The following is a 17,299-nucleotide window of genomic DNA, read 5'->3' as shown; positions in this document are numbered from 1 at the left end:
AGGAGAATCGAGCACGATTGAAAACCAACAGAACGCTGACATAAATCTTGAGTCATGGCGTTGCCACGCTCTGGAAGCATGCTATTCAACGACCGAGGTCAATTCCCTTATTCGGTTTGTCATCTAACATGCTATGGGGAGTCACATATATTCGACAAATGCATCTTGCACGAAATGAGAGTCAAGAATCGATGAAATAATCAATGCTGTCGGAAACAAAATGGCAAAGAATGGTTACCTGTGGCAAAAGCTTGTTGATATACACACGCAGGGCGTCGTGGTGAGCCCGAACCATCTGTACCCGTCTCGCAAAGAGATATCATCTTCACAGATGAGGTCCTTTGGTTTGTGCGTCATCTTGTTCGAGTGCTGACAAAGACACCGGACGTATCTCGGAATATGAAAATGGAGCCCCGCATGCTGGTGAAGACGCGATGTACCCCAATCACTGAGGCTGATACCGATCCAGCAGCCTCCTCGGTCTATTGCCCGCCGTAAAGCAGGCTCTGTCAATGGTCAGCCAAGCGGAAAAATGACACTCAGAGGACGACGAAGGAGCCCCAGTCGTGGTCCTTCTTTGGAGAAACAGAAAACCTACGGTCTAGTTCAGTCACATTCCTCGTCTTTACCTCCTACTCATCGCTACGATAGATTGTGTTGGTTTGTAATCCTCCTATCCCACGTATAAGCCCGTGGCTCACTCACACATAAGTACAACAGGGCGTCCTACGAGCGATGCGTTGGACGCATTGATCCAAGCAAACCCCAATGGCCGACCAGATCGAGCAACGATTGATGTCATCGCAGTCGCACACACAACAGAACAAAGTCGACATGGACAGCCTTGAATCGAAAGCAGAACCCATCCTGGCCTTGGAACCGTCACCTAAGAGTGCCACGGTGCATAACGATGGAACCGAAGATGGCATTAGATATGTGTATCTGACTTTCGACACCGAAATTCCCCTCGAGAGGCTCAGTCCTTCGGAGGACTCCTCAATTCCTCCTCCAGACCTTCGACGATATGAGTCGCCGCTCACGTGGTCCTCGACGCATAAGACCATCGTCCTGATATTGTCATGTTGTTGTACCTTTCTTGCCGCATACAGTGCTGGCTCATACTCGATCGCCGCAGGGCCTCAACGAGCAAAATGGAGCCTGTCCGGTGTCGCCTTTAACACTGGGGTCACCACTTGGGCAATGGGGTTTGCGTGCTCTCCAATGTTCCTGGCGCCATTTTCCGAGATCAATGGTCGGCGACCGGTCTTCATCGGATCGGCCGTCATGTTTCTGGCAGGTCTTATTGCGTGTGCAACTACACCGTCGTTTGCTGGAATGTTGGTTGCTCGATTCTTCGTCGGGGCTGGAGCGTCCACCTTTGCGACCATGGTGGGCGGAGTGGTTTCCGACCTGTACAATGCTGAACATCGCAACACTCCCATGGCCATTTACAGTGGTTCGGCACTGACCGGCACAGGGATAGGACCCTTGTGCTCTGGCTTCATCATTGGACGCGCGAGTTTTCGTTGGGTGTACTATCACCAAATTATGGCTCTCGGCGTGGTGCTCGTGGTGGTTTATCTCTTCTTCAAAGAAACTCGTGGCTCAGTGCTGCTCAGTCGGAAAGCCAAAGCCTTGAACCAATATCTGGCCGAGATTGAGAAACACCATCCCGCTGATGACCAGGTCAATGAGAAGCCACCAACTCTTTTGCGCATCCGCTACAAGGTTGCAGCAGACGAGAACCGATCGTCATTGGGTCACATGTTGTACCTGTCATTGACCATCCCTTTCAAGCTCCTCGCCACGGAGCCTGTTGTGTTTTTCTTTTCTTTGTGGGTTTCATTTGCCTGGGCTCTGCTGTACATGACATTTTCCGTCATCCCACTGGTCTTTAGTACCCGACATCACTTCAACACTGAGCAAAGTGGGGCAGTGTTCTCCGCCATTTCCATCGGTACCATCCTCGCCACCTTCATATCGATATACCAGGCCAAGATTGCAAAGCGACACTGGCCAAAACTCGACACCAGTCCGGAAGGACGATTGTATTTCGCATGTCTTGAATCTGCCCTCCTACCGATTGGGCTTTTCTGGTTTGGGTGGACGACATATTCCTCGGTGCCGTGGATCTCTCCGATCCTCGCCATTGGATGTGCCGAGATGGGTATCTTTGTTATCTATCTCGCCGTCTTCAACTATCTGGCCGATGTCTACCACCGATATGCGTCCTCGGCTCTTGCGGCGCAGAGTTTCATGCGAAATCTTCTTGCAGCCGTTTTCCCTCTGTTTACGGACCAGATGTTCCAGAATCTCGGCTATCCTCAAGCCAGCAGCTTGTTGGGAGGAATTAGTGCTCTGTTGACTTTGGTGCCATGGGTTCTGCTCTTCAACGGCGAAAGGATTCGTGCTCGAAGTAAGATTGCAAGACAAATCATGTCTGGAAGTTGACATTGATGTCTTGAGGATTTAACGTCGCCATCTACATAGGAGCTTAACCGTTTCAACTCTTCTAGGGTTTTGTATTCCTGTAACCCAGCCTTTGGGAAAATCAGGAACATTCTTCCGATGAATGGACTGGAACGACGATTATGAACACTGTATGAATTATGAAGATCAATTGGCGTAGGATATTTGCTGGAAAAACGAGGCCTTGATCGTAGCAAGAGCAGCATCTGGTTCATGACAAAGGAATTGGAATCTGTTAACCAAAATCTGTTACCTCGCATGTGTTAGCCGCAAAGTCCCAAATCATGGGAGATGATATATGTCTCAATCATATTCTGATCCCTTCCCAAATTTCAGCCATCTATAATTTTGGGGACCCGTCGACCATGCACCTGTTCCATCGCACACAATTATCCCAGATAAATTTCTTTTTTTCACCGTAACCCCGCAAGTCGACGTTCGTGAACCTCGGTGAGCGCCCTGCTTCCTGACAGAAAAGCCACGAGCCCAAACGCGAATAACACGGGCAAAGTCTGAAACAAGTTCCAGCTGGTGTAGTAGAGAAAGAAGACGCCTTCGATACCGATGATGGATCCGACGAAGAGGCCATGTGAGATTGGGGCGTTGGTCAGTGCTTTGGACAGATGGTTGATGTTGCCGCCTAGGTACATCCACTGCTCACAATATCAGTATGTATTTCAATAATAATAAATTTTTTTTTTTTTTTTCTTTTTCCTTTCTTTTTTTGGGGTTGGGGGTTCCTCTCCCCTTGTAATTTCTTGGATTGAGGAAGTAGGGAACTCACAGCACCCAACAAAGATGGCAGGCTCGCGAGCACAATACCCAAAATAACCATGCTGATGACGACATTAGGACTCGTTGGGTCCGGGCGGAAGATATGGTGAATTTCGGGCAATTTGCCATAACGTAGCGGTTTCTCGACCACGGGTACAGGCACGTTCGGGTCCAGCTCGACGGTCAGCATGAATGCGGCAGAGTTGTACCCTACGGACGAGCCGAAGGAGGCGATGACGATGCTTGCGTCGATGGATGAGGTGGTGCGGAGGAATTGGATCGGTAGGTCTTTGTGTGTCTAGGATACCAGGTATGTGTCAGTTATGTGTGAGGATGGATCGATGTCTGAAAGGCCATTAAGGGAGTGATTGTTGTAAGAACGAACCAACTCGACTTTCGCCTTGCCTGACTCTTTAACGCTGAAAGGATAAGAGACGTCCAATTTGGACGTCGTGTCTTGGAGGAGCAAGAACGCTTGATGTGGTCGTTTGGCCGATTTGCCTTCTTGCGTCGTCAGGACGACTTTCAGGGTATCGCCGGCGCCGAATTTGACGGGTGCACTTAGAGGTGTGAATGGGACGAGTCTAATGAATCAAACCGCAGGTCCCGTCAGTATTTGGTTCCAATGGCAAGAGGCAGAGTGGAAAAGAAGCTGGCGATTCAACGGCTGATATCTTATGTCCTGGAGCATTGTCAACTCACTTCTCTTTCAACCCGACTCCAACACCGGCGCCTTTAGCCGCAACATTGACGGAGCCATCTGTGAAAGTCCACGAAGCTGCAGCTGCTGCGCTTGAGGATAGGGTCGATAAAACCAGAAGGGCCTGGGAGAGTAGTGATTGGAGGCGCATCGTTGTTTTCACGGGGTAGAGTGAGAACCCTGGAACTCAATGGAGTCAATGGAGTGTACATATGTAAATGCAACACGTTGCCGGATGCAGCAGCACTCCAAAAATTGCCAAGAATGCATATCCCTGATTTGGACGAGAATGACGCCGCCCTGTGCCATCCCCCAGGCCAAGACGGAGGTGCCTAAGAGTCACGTGTTAAACACGTGACCAGATAATGTACAGCTCAATCCTGGTTGGTCCCGACTGTGACTCAGGCCGGCCTGCAAGGACAAAGATCAACAGGGAGGTAGCAACTTGGCCCTCCGGGATATCAAATTCATTAGAAGCGCGCAAAAGGTCTGATAGTCAGCCGAGCTGGTGTATCAGATCGATTGAGATTGTTCCTGACAGAGAGCCATCCGACCTGAGCTCGTCGTCCGCTGTTGTTGTAGCAACAAAGCTGCTTGTCTGCTTGATCAAGCCTCAAGTGCTATCGTTAATATGTTGTTGGCGGAGTGCCATTGATGAGCAGGAAGCATTAGTTGAGTACGCTCCCCAAAGAAGGGCAAGATTGATTTTCTTTGCCTATGCAAGGTACCTACGAACTTTCAACCCCCCAGTCGTAGGGAAACGGTCCCGGAACACCGTTTCATGGAGGCCGGCCATGGGCTAGGATATGGGGCCGGCAAATTCGGTATTTGGCAACGCCACCTTACATTGGGTCAAGGAAAGTTTTAAGAAGCTGGCCACGGTTGCAAACTAAATTCTCTCGCGTAAATCGTCCGAGAGGCTCGACTGGTTTCTCCATGTATTGTGGCACCCCTTCTTGTTGTCCATTATTTCTAATCAAGAGGAACCTCGTCGCTACAGTACCTTAGGGCTCAATTACCTTGTATTCGACCTCCTCAATCCAGTGCTCATTGCTGAGTGACTCATCCACTCGCGCAGCATCCGCGCCCGTCAGGGTCTCCTTGAGGAAGAGAAAAAATCAATCAGTGCTACTTGTCTGCTTGTTTTCGTCCAGATTTTCGACTTACCTATTTTCACACAACACCTCAAATTCTGGCACATAATCTATGAGTGTATAAATCAGGAATGATACGACAAATGCCCGTGTGAAACCGATGAGAACTTTTGCAATATGGATAAAGACCAGACGGAAATTGCCGCTGAGCGGCCAGCTCCTCGCAAACTTTGCACCAGAAATATGTCAGATAACTGCAACGTACGAAAACGAAAGGCATCAACGGCATCGGCCTTACCCTGTCACAAGCACCACTGATTCCAATCGCACAAACAGTTGCATCGTAAAGTAGCTGGAAGAAAGCGAAAAGTATCGCAGGGATGGATCCCGCAAATTCAGAAGGCACACATACGGAGCACATTCTTCAGTCTTCCAATGATACCGATGACCTCCCCGTATGCCAGCGTATAGCCCATAGTCCATCATTGCACTGCCCCGACGGAGACAGTGAGCAACGATGAGTAGAAGCTCGTGATGGCATTTCTGCGCGTCGACTAACCTGAATGCGCAAACCCAAACGCCAGGATGATAAGCCAGAGAATGCACAACAGTTGATGACGAAGAGAGTATCGACCTTGTCGCAAGTGTCCTAAGCCGCCAGAACAGCGAACCCAGCACCCATGATTGCGATTTGACAGTACCATTTTGTTCAGTCAAGACGTGATTACAACGGGCTCGGAAAGCTCGGAGAGAATGAAGCATTCAACAGATGATAGAGAACAAGTGAGAACAGGTGGGGAGGATCATCTCGACCATCCGTAGGAGCGTACTGAATTTATCTTTGGGCGCAACTCGGTATTCTCTTCCTCCTTCTCTCCCCCCAAGTCCCTTTTTGGTAGAATATCCGCTGGGGCAAGCTATTGATTGTAATCATCTTGTCCAATGTAGTTTGGCACTTCTAGAGCAGCAATTTGTAATCTGGTTATCGTTGAATCGACGTTTGAGTATTGGAAAGGATAGGAGGGAGTAAGATCATCAAGCCTTCTACAGTATAAGCTGAGCTCCTGGTGGGGCCAAATAATAAGATGGAATATTGAATACTAGAACCTGTGACGGACGGCAACCTTTCTTCCTGAGAAGGTAGTAAGATACCCAGATACCCAGATGGCCGAGGTTCGGACAAGGCTGATACAGGCCTCTTGTAGAATACTCAAGCCTAATTTGCTTGAAAGGAGACACACCTCGGTCACTACCCGACAGCATTCACCAGTGAAGTACGTTTTGTTTTCTTTCTCACCGGATTCCAATTTCCTCTCGAAATAATCCTTCCCGAAGGGGGGGCAGCAGAAGACGGATTGATTCCTTCCCATCGATTCATCTTTCCCCAGTATTATTCTTGCCTAGAATCTCCCGCAGCGTCTGTATCTTCCTCAGTCTCCGTGTCCCATAAAGCGAGAACAACGTGCTCAAAATGACGCTTGCGCCCGTCACTACCGCGAAACCCCATGGAGCTTCCTCAACATAATTGACGAGGTTCGTCCCGAACAACCCAGCGACCAATGTTCCGGCCGCCAATCCGAGCGTGTGTATAGCAAGTCTTGCCTCCAAGAACATGATTTGATTCCGCTGCACTGCAAGTGCCGCACGAAAAGTATTTTCCTTCTTTCGAGTGACACCGATGGCGGCGGAAGCCGATTCAACTAATGCATCGGCCGTCTTGTGGTAGGCTTCAAGCATGTATTCGGCCTCCTGGTGATCGCTGACGGCGTGGGGCTTCCCAGCGAGGCTATCGGTTAGGTACATTGCCGCAAGATCTTCGTCGGTGTCAAGAACTTCGCGAATAGCATCACGCACTAAGCGGGCCTTTTGCTCGATCTTGGACAGTCTCCGCGACCGCTCGAACAACAGGTCCAGGCCAACGGCGGCAAAACCGGATTCCAGTTTGAGCTGGCTTGCGCTATGCTCGGCTTCTTTTCTGGCTTCGATGAGCTCATTTCGAGGACTCGACAGAACAGCCACCAGCGCAGCCTCGACTGCGCGGAATTCATATGGCTGTTCCGAGACACCCACCGGGCCATTAACTCCGGTGAGATTCTTCTTGAAATCGTGGGGCCAGGGTGCTGGCGGACTTGGTGCCGTCTTTATGGACGGTGTCGATGAGTATGGCCTCGTCAGCCTGGATAATGATGCATAGGTCAAAGAATTGAAGTAGGATGGTAGCAGGACGAACTAGTATCCGAGTGACTGCCTCGGACCTCAAGTCGATGTCGCGAAGATCTCGCTATTGGAGGTCAAAGCGTTCCGCTACCTGGGCTTTGGTGAGCTCTTTGGGTTCACAGACGAGTGGGTCGGCTTTGGGGAAAGAAATGCCAGTGATTGAGAGGCAATGGGGTGATGATTAGATAGATCAACGGCCGGGTCGCTGAGGAGGCGATCCAAATCTTGTTTGGAGAAAGGTCGCGAATGTGGGTGAATGTTCCTCGACAGGAAATACCAGATTTGCGACTGGGGGCTCTGGGAAATCAGGCATGGCCTTAACGTTGACGGGAAGAGCGGAGCGGCTTTGCACCGGACTACGGGAACTCGGAGCATCTCGTCAAGACGAGAGAATGAGCACTGCTAGGTATATGCTCCGCCCGAATACTCTCACCTAGTGACTCTTTTCGCCTTCGCCGCCCCGAAAGCTCCCGCTTGCCCTGAGGCTTGAGCCCCTTATAAAACATTGTGGCCAGCACCTGTTTTAGGTCTCCCATTCTTATTTGACCTTGCGTTTATGCCTTTGTGACCCCAAACACAGGAGTCTGAACCATACCAGTCTCAGCAAAATACACTTCCCAATGATCGACTAATCGCTTTAAAATGGCTGGCTCTGATTGAGAAAGGTCATGGAGCTCCGCCGGGTCCTTGTCCATATCGTAAAGCTCCCAATCATCCTTGCCCCGAGGACTGTTGATCCATACTGCCTTGTATTTTCCTTCTCTGATTGCCCTTTGTCCAAACAGTTCCCAGCCATGTACATGTACATCTTCACCATGGACAGTACTGGCTTTATAGTCACTTGAAGATAAATGGGGGACCCAAGACCGACCTCGAGGAGTGGCAACGGTTCGACCCCGGAAGCTCGTACCGGGATGAGACACGCCGGCCAGGTCGAGGATCGTGGGCAAGATGTCCATTACCGTGGTGAATGAATGGGTTATGGCATTTGGCGCGTTCTTGAATGGAGGGTATCGAATAAGGCAAGGACACCTAATCCCGCCTTCTGTGATCCAACATTTCGATCCTCTTGATGGCGCTGTTGCAGCACAAGCCCAACGAGGCCCTGGAAGTCCATCTCAGCACCACACCGTTGGGACATGAGAATGTGTCGTGAATTTTCCTACTTACCGTACCACACAAATGAATTGGCTTCGCCAATATTCTCGAAACTATTGTCATAGTACTTTTCAATAATACTACCCATCGTTTGCGGGCCTCCCATCATCTTGAACCAAAATGCGTCTGTCAGTAATGAAATCCAATTTCCAGCACGTTCAAGTATCAAGACTCACCGGGAGCGCTTCCAGAGCAACACCTTCCGCCCCGTTGTCCGACATGAAGAGAATGAATGTGTGGTCGAGTTCGTTCGTGCGTTCGAGATAGTCAACGACTCGACCAATATTCGTGTCGATGATGTCCACCATGGCCGCAAATACTTCCATTTTACGGGCAGAAATCCTTTGCTCTTCTGCCGTCATGTCTTTCCACTCCTTTCCGAGAGCACCAACTGGCGGGGCGTGCTCTGTACCTTCTTCGATCAGACCAAGCTCGATAAGACGACTCAGCCTTGTCCGAGTTAAGGCATCAGGACCATTATCGTATTTTCCGGCTACCGCCCCCCGAAAGATAGACAATTAGCCCTTAATGCCAATAACAACGCCGGTGACACTCACCGTATTTCTTGACAATTTGTTTTGGAGCTTGTAACGGCCAGTGGGGTGCCGTAAAGGGCAAATACGCAAAAAAGGGTTCTTCTTTTTCCTTGCCTGTCCTATGCTCCAGGAAGTCGAGCAGCTTGTCGGTGAAGGATTTTGTCGAGTAAAATTCATCGGGAAGACCAGTTTTCCGATCAATGAATTGATTTCCCTCCATCCAATGACCGTCGGTGTTGAGGCACGGGATTTTAATCTCTCCATCGTCCAGCTGGGGCTCGTATCCATGATGATTACCTGCTCCCGGTAGGAAACTGAAGTTTTTCTTGAAGCCGCGAGAGCATGGAGCGAGGTCCTTTGGCAAACCCAGATGCCTAGACTGAACGTGAATTACCAAAATCATTTCAGTCAACGATAATGAGGCTTACCATTTGCCGGACATGATTGTATGGTATTCGTGGTCCTCCAGAATTTCCGAAAGCGCTGCCACTCGCCAGTTCAGATATCCCTCGTAGCCGGGCTTGTCGTTGAAGTAATCACCAAACGCTCTCATATGCTCTGCCATCTGACCTGCCAGTGGTCAATGCCTTTCAATTCCCTGTAGGCTTACTTCAAACTTACCCAGCCCCGCAATATGGTTGTCGGTGCCGGAGAACAACATGGCTCTTGTGGGTGAACATGCCGAAGCAGTATGAAAATTGGTCATTCGAATACCCTCTTTGGCAAGTCTCCAGAGCGCAGGAGTATCAATTTCTCCTCCGTAAGGCGCGATATCACTGAATCCAAGATCATCAGCGACGATAATGAGGAAATTGGGTCGTTTGAAGCCGACGGCCATGGTGATGTTAGAAGTCAAGAATGAGATTACGGTAAGTCCAGTTCTAATCGATCCGTTGTGAGGGAGATTGCACAGTGTCTTTGACCAGCTCGCTGAATCGAAGTTTTGTGCTTTTGTTCTCACGGCATTCGAAGCTCCCTAGGTGTCAAACTCATAAGCCACGTTGCGGCCTGGCAAGTCAAACATGGTTAGGATCCACCGATGTTGCTACCATGTGGATCAATTGCGTCATTATAGAAATGCCATAGATCCTCGTTTACGGCACAAGTTCGATTATCTGCAATGTTTTGTTAGTTCTTTTGCAAGTCAGTACCGCAATCCGCATGGGACCGAGGACGAAGGGAGCTCGGTCACGGTTGTCGGCGCTCCAGCCCCTTGCCATCCGACCGGCCCTGAGCACCGATATCCGTTTCAGCATCCGCCAAAAACACCCCAGACTCAGTGGACACTCATCCCGCATTCGCCTGGATCTGAACTGGAAGCCCCGAGAGCCTGGGTTTTGGGAAAAAGACTATTTTCCCCGATACGAGTCAGAAGAACGGGTCCTCATTCAGCAACTCTCATATATCAAACGGACAGCCCTCGCTCCTTCCACAGCTTCATTCACTTTCACAGTAACACTCTGTAAATCCTTCAATCCTTTGTGCATACAGAAATTTCCAAATGCTGGGACTAGGACATCTTGCTCTCGGAGAGAGCTTCAACAGGCGACTCACTCTAACTGTTCTCCTCATAGCAGTATCACAATTTAACTTCGGCTTTGATCAGCAAGGGTTTGCTGCAACCCAAGCCATGGACGCTTTTGACCGACAATTTGGAAAATACAATTCGAAGAAAGGCACCTATGAACTACCCACTGTGTGGTTGTCGCTCTTCAATGGACTTAACTATATTGGCTTCGGCGGTGGTAGGTACAAGAGAAGTGGTTCGTCGAGTATGTGACTTACAAGCAACAGGAATTATTATCGGAAGCTTCGTCAGCAAGCACTTTGGCAGGCGTATGTGCATGTTCACAATGAGCTGTTGGGCCATTGTTGCGGCGACTATCATCATTACTTCTAAGAATCGGGATCAAATTCTTGCCGCACGCGTGCTAAATTGTGAGCAATTCAGCGTATTAAGATATGAGGAAGGTGTTTGACGGATACAGATATCTATATCGGCATGGAGCTCTCGGTTGTGCCTATTTTCCAGTCTGAAATCACTCCTCAAAAAGCCCGTGGATTTGTGGTGGGAACGTATCAAATCAGTCTAGTGGTGAGTACACTATTACAATCACAATGACATCGCCCTAAATTTTTGGATGGCTCGGAGGTCTTGTCATCAACAGTGTCGCCCGCGGAACTGGCTCTATGGAGAACAATGCTGCGTGGCGCATTCCATTTGGCCTTTTCTACATCATACCATCCTGTGTGGCCGCCTGTATTTGGTTTGTGCCAGAGGTGAGCTACCCAGATTACAGCATAACATATCGTGTATGATACTGACTTCTACGGCCTCCAGTCTCCTCGATGGCTTATTATGAAAGATCGCCCCGAACAAGCCATGCAAACTCTGCGGAAGCTCCGAAGAGGTAAATTCTCCGATGACGAAATTGCTGCCGAGTTCCAGATGATCCTTGCCGGTATCAACCAGGAACATGAAAAAGGCACGTTCGTCGACATGTTCCGTGGGGTCAACTTGAAGCGGACATTCATTGTCCTGGGCTGCAACTTCTTCCTTCAATCGACTGGTTCCATCTTTGTTTCGGTCTATGGGGCTATCTTTGTGAAGTCATTGGGTACAATCAACCCTTTTACCATTACTTGTACTACGGCAGCGGTGAACTTTTGGGTTGGCATCCTCGCCATGGCGTTGGTGGATAAACTTGGGAGACGGTAGGTATAGTTCATCTCTATTTCATTGATAGGAAATGATGTCTGACCAATACGACTCTGTAGCATCATGTTACTCATCGGAGCCTCCATTCAGTGTGCAGCATTGATGATCATGGGTGCTCTAGGGACGGTCCACAACCCTGGCCATGACATCAAATCAGGCATTATTGCGATGATGATCATCTTCGCTTCAGGGTATTCTCTGGGTTGGGCTCCAATTGTACACACACTGAGTGCAGAGCTTCCAAGCTCGAAACTGAGAGACATGACGTACAGAACCGCATCTGTGCTAAACATCTGCACACAGTAAGTTTGCAGAATTTTACCCTCCCTTCCACCAGTGGCGTTAATGTCGACCGGGCTGAGCTAATACATGATCGCGCTTCACAGGTTTGCTGTTTCATTCTCCATACCATATCTCCTCAATGCGCCGTATGCAAATCTTGGTTCCAAAGTCGGGTTTATTTTTGGCAGCATGGCATTAATCTCCATTGTTTTTGCCTTCTTTTGCGTGCCTGAGTGTCGCGGCCGCTCTCTGGAAGAAATCGACCTCCTTTTCGAATCGGGAACTAGGATGCGCGACTTTGTGACTGCCAAGGTAGACCTCCAAGCCGATGCAAGGGAGAACTTGGAATTGAAGGCGGGCGTCGTTGCTCATGTTGAGCAATCCGTAGTTCCCAAGATATGATGTGTTTTCATGGCTGGGGGCCGCGGACACCATCCTGGTCTGGGAACGGTGATAGGACAGTAATTCAGCGAAATACTTTATGGCTAGATACTGCGGTAGTGTTGTCAGACTAGTTAGGACGTTGACCCACTGAATAGAACTTGACCAACAAGCCGCGCGACCACGAGGCCACCAATCAGAAATGCATATCTTGAAGTCACGTGCACAAGCGTCCCTTTTCCTTGGCGCGTGTATAAGACGAGGTCAATGGACGGGCGCGCTCACCTTGGCGAATTCAGTGCCTTATAGACTCGAATCCGTGATTGGAGGCTCCTTCCGTGCGCACTGCCAGCATGATCTGCAGGTGCCATGTTTCTGCCTGAAATGCCGAGAGAGAATGAGGCCTCCTGGTAACGTCCATGTGACGAGAGTTGCTCTGTAGGATATGATTAGACTTTATCCTCTGGTCATAGTCCTACACTGTACGATCGATTCGTCTCACCAAGAGAGTCTCTGCGCTGTAACTACGAGACTACGAGACTACGACACCATGCACCTAAAATCCGAAAAGGCGATTGTGGTTGGCTCTTGTGTAAGGATTTCCCGTGCAAAAGAAGTCGTGTGCATTGACTTTCAGAAGATTGGTTTTTGCGCGTGTGGCCTGTCATTGTACGTCTGACTCAAAACCTTGCCAGATCGTCTTCTGATCCAAGCCAGGTGGACAGGCGTTCAAACGCAGAATCTGGCGTTGCCGTTTCCTTTCTGGATTTCAACACTCAATATCTGCATTTCCTTGGCAGGGTTGGCAGTGATCTGGTTCTCTGAATGGATCATCTCGCCGATCCGAGGCAGGCAGCCTATTTCTTACCTCACCATTCTTTTGTATGGAATTGTTTTGTTGCCCTTTACTTTAGTGGTGCTTTCCGCCACGCATGTCGTACCTTCAGACCTCAGAACCTGCCGCACTGAAATACGATGGGATCAGCTATTCCGCTCTAAGAACGAAGCTATTGTCCGATCAATACAGAGTCAATTACATTGCTGCGGCTTCAATTCAATGCGCGATCGCGCATGGCCCTTTCCCTCTCGGAACGTTGATGCTCGCACCTGCGAAAGGACCTCAGGGTTTCGCACCAATTGCGGACCACTCTGGGATGAACAATCACAACTTGCTGCCGTCCTGAGTGGAGTGGCCAGTATTTTGAATATGGTGCTGCTGGTTTGTCCTTATGGAAGCATAGTTTGAGAAAGTAGCTGACGAGTCCGGTAGCTCGTCATTGCGTCCATAATCTCGAGATTCCCAAGATCGACTGACTTTTATTCGCCCAACGAAAAACCTGACCGGCAAAGGAGCCTCCTTCACGGTGACAGCGATGCTGCGCGCGATGTACAAGAAACACTGGAAGAAGACCTGCGGAGGCGGGTGCGGCGAGAATCTATGTGAACATGGGACACGAATCCAGAAAGCATTTTATCCCGGTGTTCGAGTCCTCCTCTTTCTGCAGACTTTTAGTCTTCGCCAGATCAGGCGATAGTACGTAGGAATCAGAGCGACATGTCAAGACCAAGGACAACAGACGTGCGGACAAATATCTGTCCCTATGCACCGTTATTATTCTCTGTCCAACGAGTCACTGTCCTCTCCATTGTCTGGCAATTCTTCGCACAGTTCCACCACTTTCGATGGGTCCATGGTTCCCCCGTTGAAATCGCCGCAAAATTCGACTGCCAATTTCGGCACATAGACTTTGCCATCATACACAGCTTGCACAAACGGTGTGAGTCGTGCTGCGGCTTGACGTACGTACCCATTTCCCTTCTTTCCCAGGAAAGTCAGCAAGACCTCGCATGACTTCTGGCGAAGGGTCTCGAACCTTGATCGGTCAGCGTGGTCACAGGAATGGAAGCGACCGAACATACCTTTGATTTTGTATGTGAAAGTCTCCTCCACTGGGAACCAGGGCGATGATACCGAGTCCGAATAGGTCAACTGCATGTCGCCAGTTTCTAGCCGCTGAAAGGCGGTTTTTCAAACGCTTTCTTTCTGCCTCATATTTCTCGCGCCATTTCTGAATATCGTCCTCGTCGGGATTCCCGACAGTATGTGGATAAGCTTGCTGTACGAGCTTGTCCAGCACAATGCTTTCCACTTTACCTCCTAACCAGAGCCGACGATTGCTCGCGACGTCTTGTTGCGAATTTTTCAGCTCTTCTAGCAGGTCTTTACGATGATCGACGATGTGTAAAAGCAAAATTCGGCGCACGAAGGCAATGGACTGCTGTAAGGTGTCCAACTTGTCCAGTGCCTTGACGGTGTTGACGACGGTGGAAATGTCATGGCACAGAGTCCACTCATCTGATCTACGCATTGCCGAAACCACGTCTTTCAGTTGAGACATTGAGTCCGGACTGGCCACAGACCGGTACAGGTCGCACAGAAATTCCACTTTGTTTTCATCTTCGCCCTCCAGGCTCTGCGTGAAGTCGTGTCGCAGACTGGCGTCGTCCCCCGATGCAGAGGACGGTGAGATGCGCCTCATTCTCTTACGTCTAGTATCTGCTCTGGGGACACGAGATATAGCTTTGGATCGCGATCTCTCATGGCATCTAAGGCGCGTTCTAGACCCTGGAGATTGATGTAACCGGGACTGAAAGTGCGTGGCCGTTTGTTCTAAATCGTGGTGAGTGGTGCTCATATTAAGACGGAGCACCGCAGGATCTATGGTATCATTCCCAGCCATCACAGGAGGACATTGGCCTGTAACCAGGTCTGAGGCTGTTTCCACCATTCTTGTCATACTGTCGTAAACCTCTCCGATATGCCGCAGCTCGGGAGATGAGAGACTTGTGTCTAAAGCTGGTAAGTTCATGCTGACCGTGGTATTTCGAGGTATGCCGCCCTGCAGGTCTTCAGAGGCTTCGCCGCAAAATCCTAGAAAGAATCAACTTACGGGTGACGTGAGATAATTAAAATCCTTGTGGAATAACAACAACCCGTCATCTGGAGTAGCCATGGCTGGACTGTTCGGGCAATGTATCACCTCGTGGAGTTGGGTGGAACGGCCGCCATTGTGCTGGAGCGCAATCTGGTAGACGTGGCGAGCATATTGATCCAACTGCCCTCCTATCAATACGGTCTCTAACGGCCATTCCTGCTGAAGTCGACCAAGGAATGTTACAAAATGGTTGATTTCTCGACTAAATTCCTGGGCCGTGGGTGACTACATTCAGCAACGTTCATCGTCAGTCCCCTAGTTGGATTACGCACATTAATGATAGCCGATTTGCTATCTTGGGACATTGCTGGCCATGGACATGTATCTCATTCCAAGAAACAAAATGTGCATCGACATAGGGAGTTTGGATTTCACGTACCGCAGGTTCACCTACATTAAATTATATTCTGTGAAGATATTTCGGCATACGATCTAGCGGGGCTCTGGCCCCGTCCGTGGGATATCATCATGACATAAGCCCCACATCTCCAAGCCTCTAAAGTTCATGCAGCGACTGTATTGGCGGCCTCTCGAGATTTATAACAAAGACCGGAACAAGTTCCTGTGCAAGTTGGCTGCTTGCATTTGGATTTGCTATGCTTGCACAGGGACAATGCCTCAGTGGACTCACGAAAAGCAACAAGAAGGTACTCTCGGGGTTAGTGTGATCTCCCGCAGAACAAGCGATATTTGTCTCAATTTGATTTTTGGCAGGCCAGGAATATTCCGAGCTCCAACATTGCCGCTCCCCGCAGGGCTGAACGGTCTTTGCTCATTCCTACGAAAGAATCATCCTCACGGAGCCTGTTAGACGTTGCAGGCCAGATACCCTCTGTTTCACGTCCCCAAGAAGATGCCTTGCATCAGCGACGGTCTGTATCTGGCAATAAAAACTCTGAAGGGATGGGTGACACGATGAGGGGTTCCGATGATAGCGCAATGGTGGGGTGTATGTTGTCCGCTACCCCGATAGCGGGGCTTAGACGGTATAGGTCAGTACCAGGCTAACAATTTTGCTAGTCACGACGTTGCACACTCCCATAAACTCTACAGTGAAAACGGAAGCTGCCGATGCACCGGTGGACATCAAGTTGTCATTTCCAAAAACAAGTTCGGGAGAAGGTCAGGAGACATTTCGCCAGCTGAAAATTCTATCAGCCCGAGCCGAGCAACTAAGGAAGGAGCAGGAGACGCACCTCCAGAAGGCTCAAGAGCTGCAGCGACTGATAGAAGCGGGCGAACTTGCTTGCGGGCGAATGACTCAACAAGTGCTGCAAACACAAGAGGTAATTCGGCAGATGACTCGGCAGGTGGCGGAGACACAGAATGCAATTGATATCCGGAGAAGGCACATCAATGAAGACGAGGATAGATTATCGCAAGAGATGCGGTCCAGAGCGCGCAAAACGGAGGAAATTATGTCGATTGTCTCACAAATTAACACACTTGCAATAGAGGCGAATGCTGAAGCATCCACTAGTGGTGCGTCACTTTGGCACGAGTCAGACTGAACATGCAAGAGCAATCCATGGGTACTGTTAGTCTGGGACCATGAACGACGACCTGTACATATCATCTTGATGTTCGAATGGGGGACTGAAATCAGTTTCGCCGATTTATTGCACGCCATAACAATTTACAGCATCAGGAAACCCTGCTTCCGTCTGGCTATGCAAGAAATCATCTTTGAGATTATTGGCCTTTCATCCCGCTTTTCTAAATTCTGCATGGCGTACAATGCCACCGGGTTTGACGTGTGAACAGGGAACCCTAATGCAATGCAACATTCAGCGTGTTATCCTCGAGACGTAATTTGAAGTGGAAAAGCGGTCCAAGTCCACGACCTGATGTTGTCTGATCGATTAGGTCGTCGAACTTCTTGCGTAACTTGAATTTGAATGAATGCTCTGGCTCTCCCAATGAATGTAGGATAGAGCTTATCTAAGCTTTCGCGGCTCTGGCAAGGCGGTCTT

At 49.6% G+C, this 17,299-nt stretch overlaps 6 protein-coding genes across 6 annotated transcripts; 3 read left to right on the top strand and 3 right to left on the bottom strand.

The window, feature by feature from the left end:
- Window positions 1-768: 768 nt before the first annotated feature.
- Z518_04939 (uncharacterized protein) lies at window positions 769-2,451 on the top strand (the record flags this gene model as incomplete). The annotated part of the gene is made up of 1 exon (XM_013418645.1): window positions 769-2,451. The coding sequence occupies one exon, from the start codon at window positions 769-771 to the stop codon at window positions 2,449-2,451; it is 1,683 nt and encodes a 560-aa protein (XP_013274099.1).
- A 431-nt stretch (window positions 2,452-2,882) lies between these two features.
- On the bottom strand, window positions 2,883-4,094 carry Z518_04938 (uncharacterized protein; the record flags this gene model as incomplete). Its single annotated transcript, XM_013418644.1, has 4 exons — window positions 2,883-3,122; window positions 3,254-3,541; window positions 3,629-3,827; window positions 3,946-4,094. 4 exons carry the CDS (start codon window positions 4,092-4,094, stop codon window positions 2,883-2,885), a joined length of 876 nt encoding a protein of 291 aa, XP_013274098.1.
- Window positions 4,095-6,411: 2,317 nt separating this feature from the next.
- Z518_04937 (uncharacterized protein) lies at window positions 6,412-9,786 on the bottom strand (the record flags this gene model as incomplete). The annotated part of the gene is made up of 9 exons (XM_013418643.1): window positions 6,412-7,266; window positions 7,532-7,610; window positions 7,688-7,748; window positions 7,850-8,359; window positions 8,425-8,521; window positions 8,589-8,905; window positions 8,970-9,322; window positions 9,377-9,518; window positions 9,570-9,786. 9 exons carry the CDS (start codon window positions 9,784-9,786, stop codon window positions 6,412-6,414), a joined length of 2,631 nt encoding a protein of 876 aa, XP_013274097.1.
- Window positions 9,787-10,109: 323 nt separating this feature from the next.
- Z518_04936 (uncharacterized protein) lies at window positions 10,110-12,351 on the top strand (the record flags this gene model as incomplete). The annotated part of the gene is made up of 8 exons (XM_013418642.1): window positions 10,110-10,410; window positions 10,523-10,693; window positions 10,743-10,886; window positions 10,937-11,047; window positions 11,101-11,228; window positions 11,290-11,663; window positions 11,727-11,969; window positions 12,054-12,351. 8 exons carry the CDS (start codon window positions 10,110-10,112, stop codon window positions 12,349-12,351), a joined length of 1,770 nt encoding a protein of 589 aa, XP_013274096.1.
- Window positions 12,352-13,942: 1,591 nt separating this feature from the next.
- On the bottom strand, window positions 13,943-15,200 carry Z518_04935 (uncharacterized protein; the record flags this gene model as incomplete). The annotated part of the gene is made up of 2 exons (XM_013418641.1): window positions 13,943-14,204; window positions 14,251-15,200. The coding sequence occupies 2 exons, from the start codon at window positions 15,198-15,200 to the stop codon at window positions 13,943-13,945; spliced, it is 1,212 nt and encodes a 403-aa protein (XP_013274095.1).
- A 1,041-nt stretch (window positions 15,201-16,241) lies between these two features.
- Z518_04934 (uncharacterized protein) lies at window positions 16,242-16,837 on the top strand (the record flags this gene model as incomplete). Its single annotated transcript, XM_013418640.1, has 2 exons — window positions 16,242-16,275; window positions 16,347-16,837. 2 exons carry the CDS (start codon window positions 16,242-16,244, stop codon window positions 16,835-16,837), a joined length of 525 nt encoding a protein of 174 aa, XP_013274094.1.
- Window positions 16,838-17,299: the final 462 nt, after the last annotated feature.

This window comes from Rhinocladiella mackenziei, assembly GCF_000835555.1.
Source record: "Rhinocladiella mackenziei CBS 650.93 unplaced genomic scaffold supercont1.3, whole genome shotgun sequence".
Classification (NCBI taxonomy): Eukaryota; Fungi; Ascomycota; class Eurotiomycetes; order Chaetothyriales; family Herpotrichiellaceae; genus Rhinocladiella; species Rhinocladiella mackenziei.
This window is presented reverse-complemented; position numbering and strand designations above follow the sequence as displayed.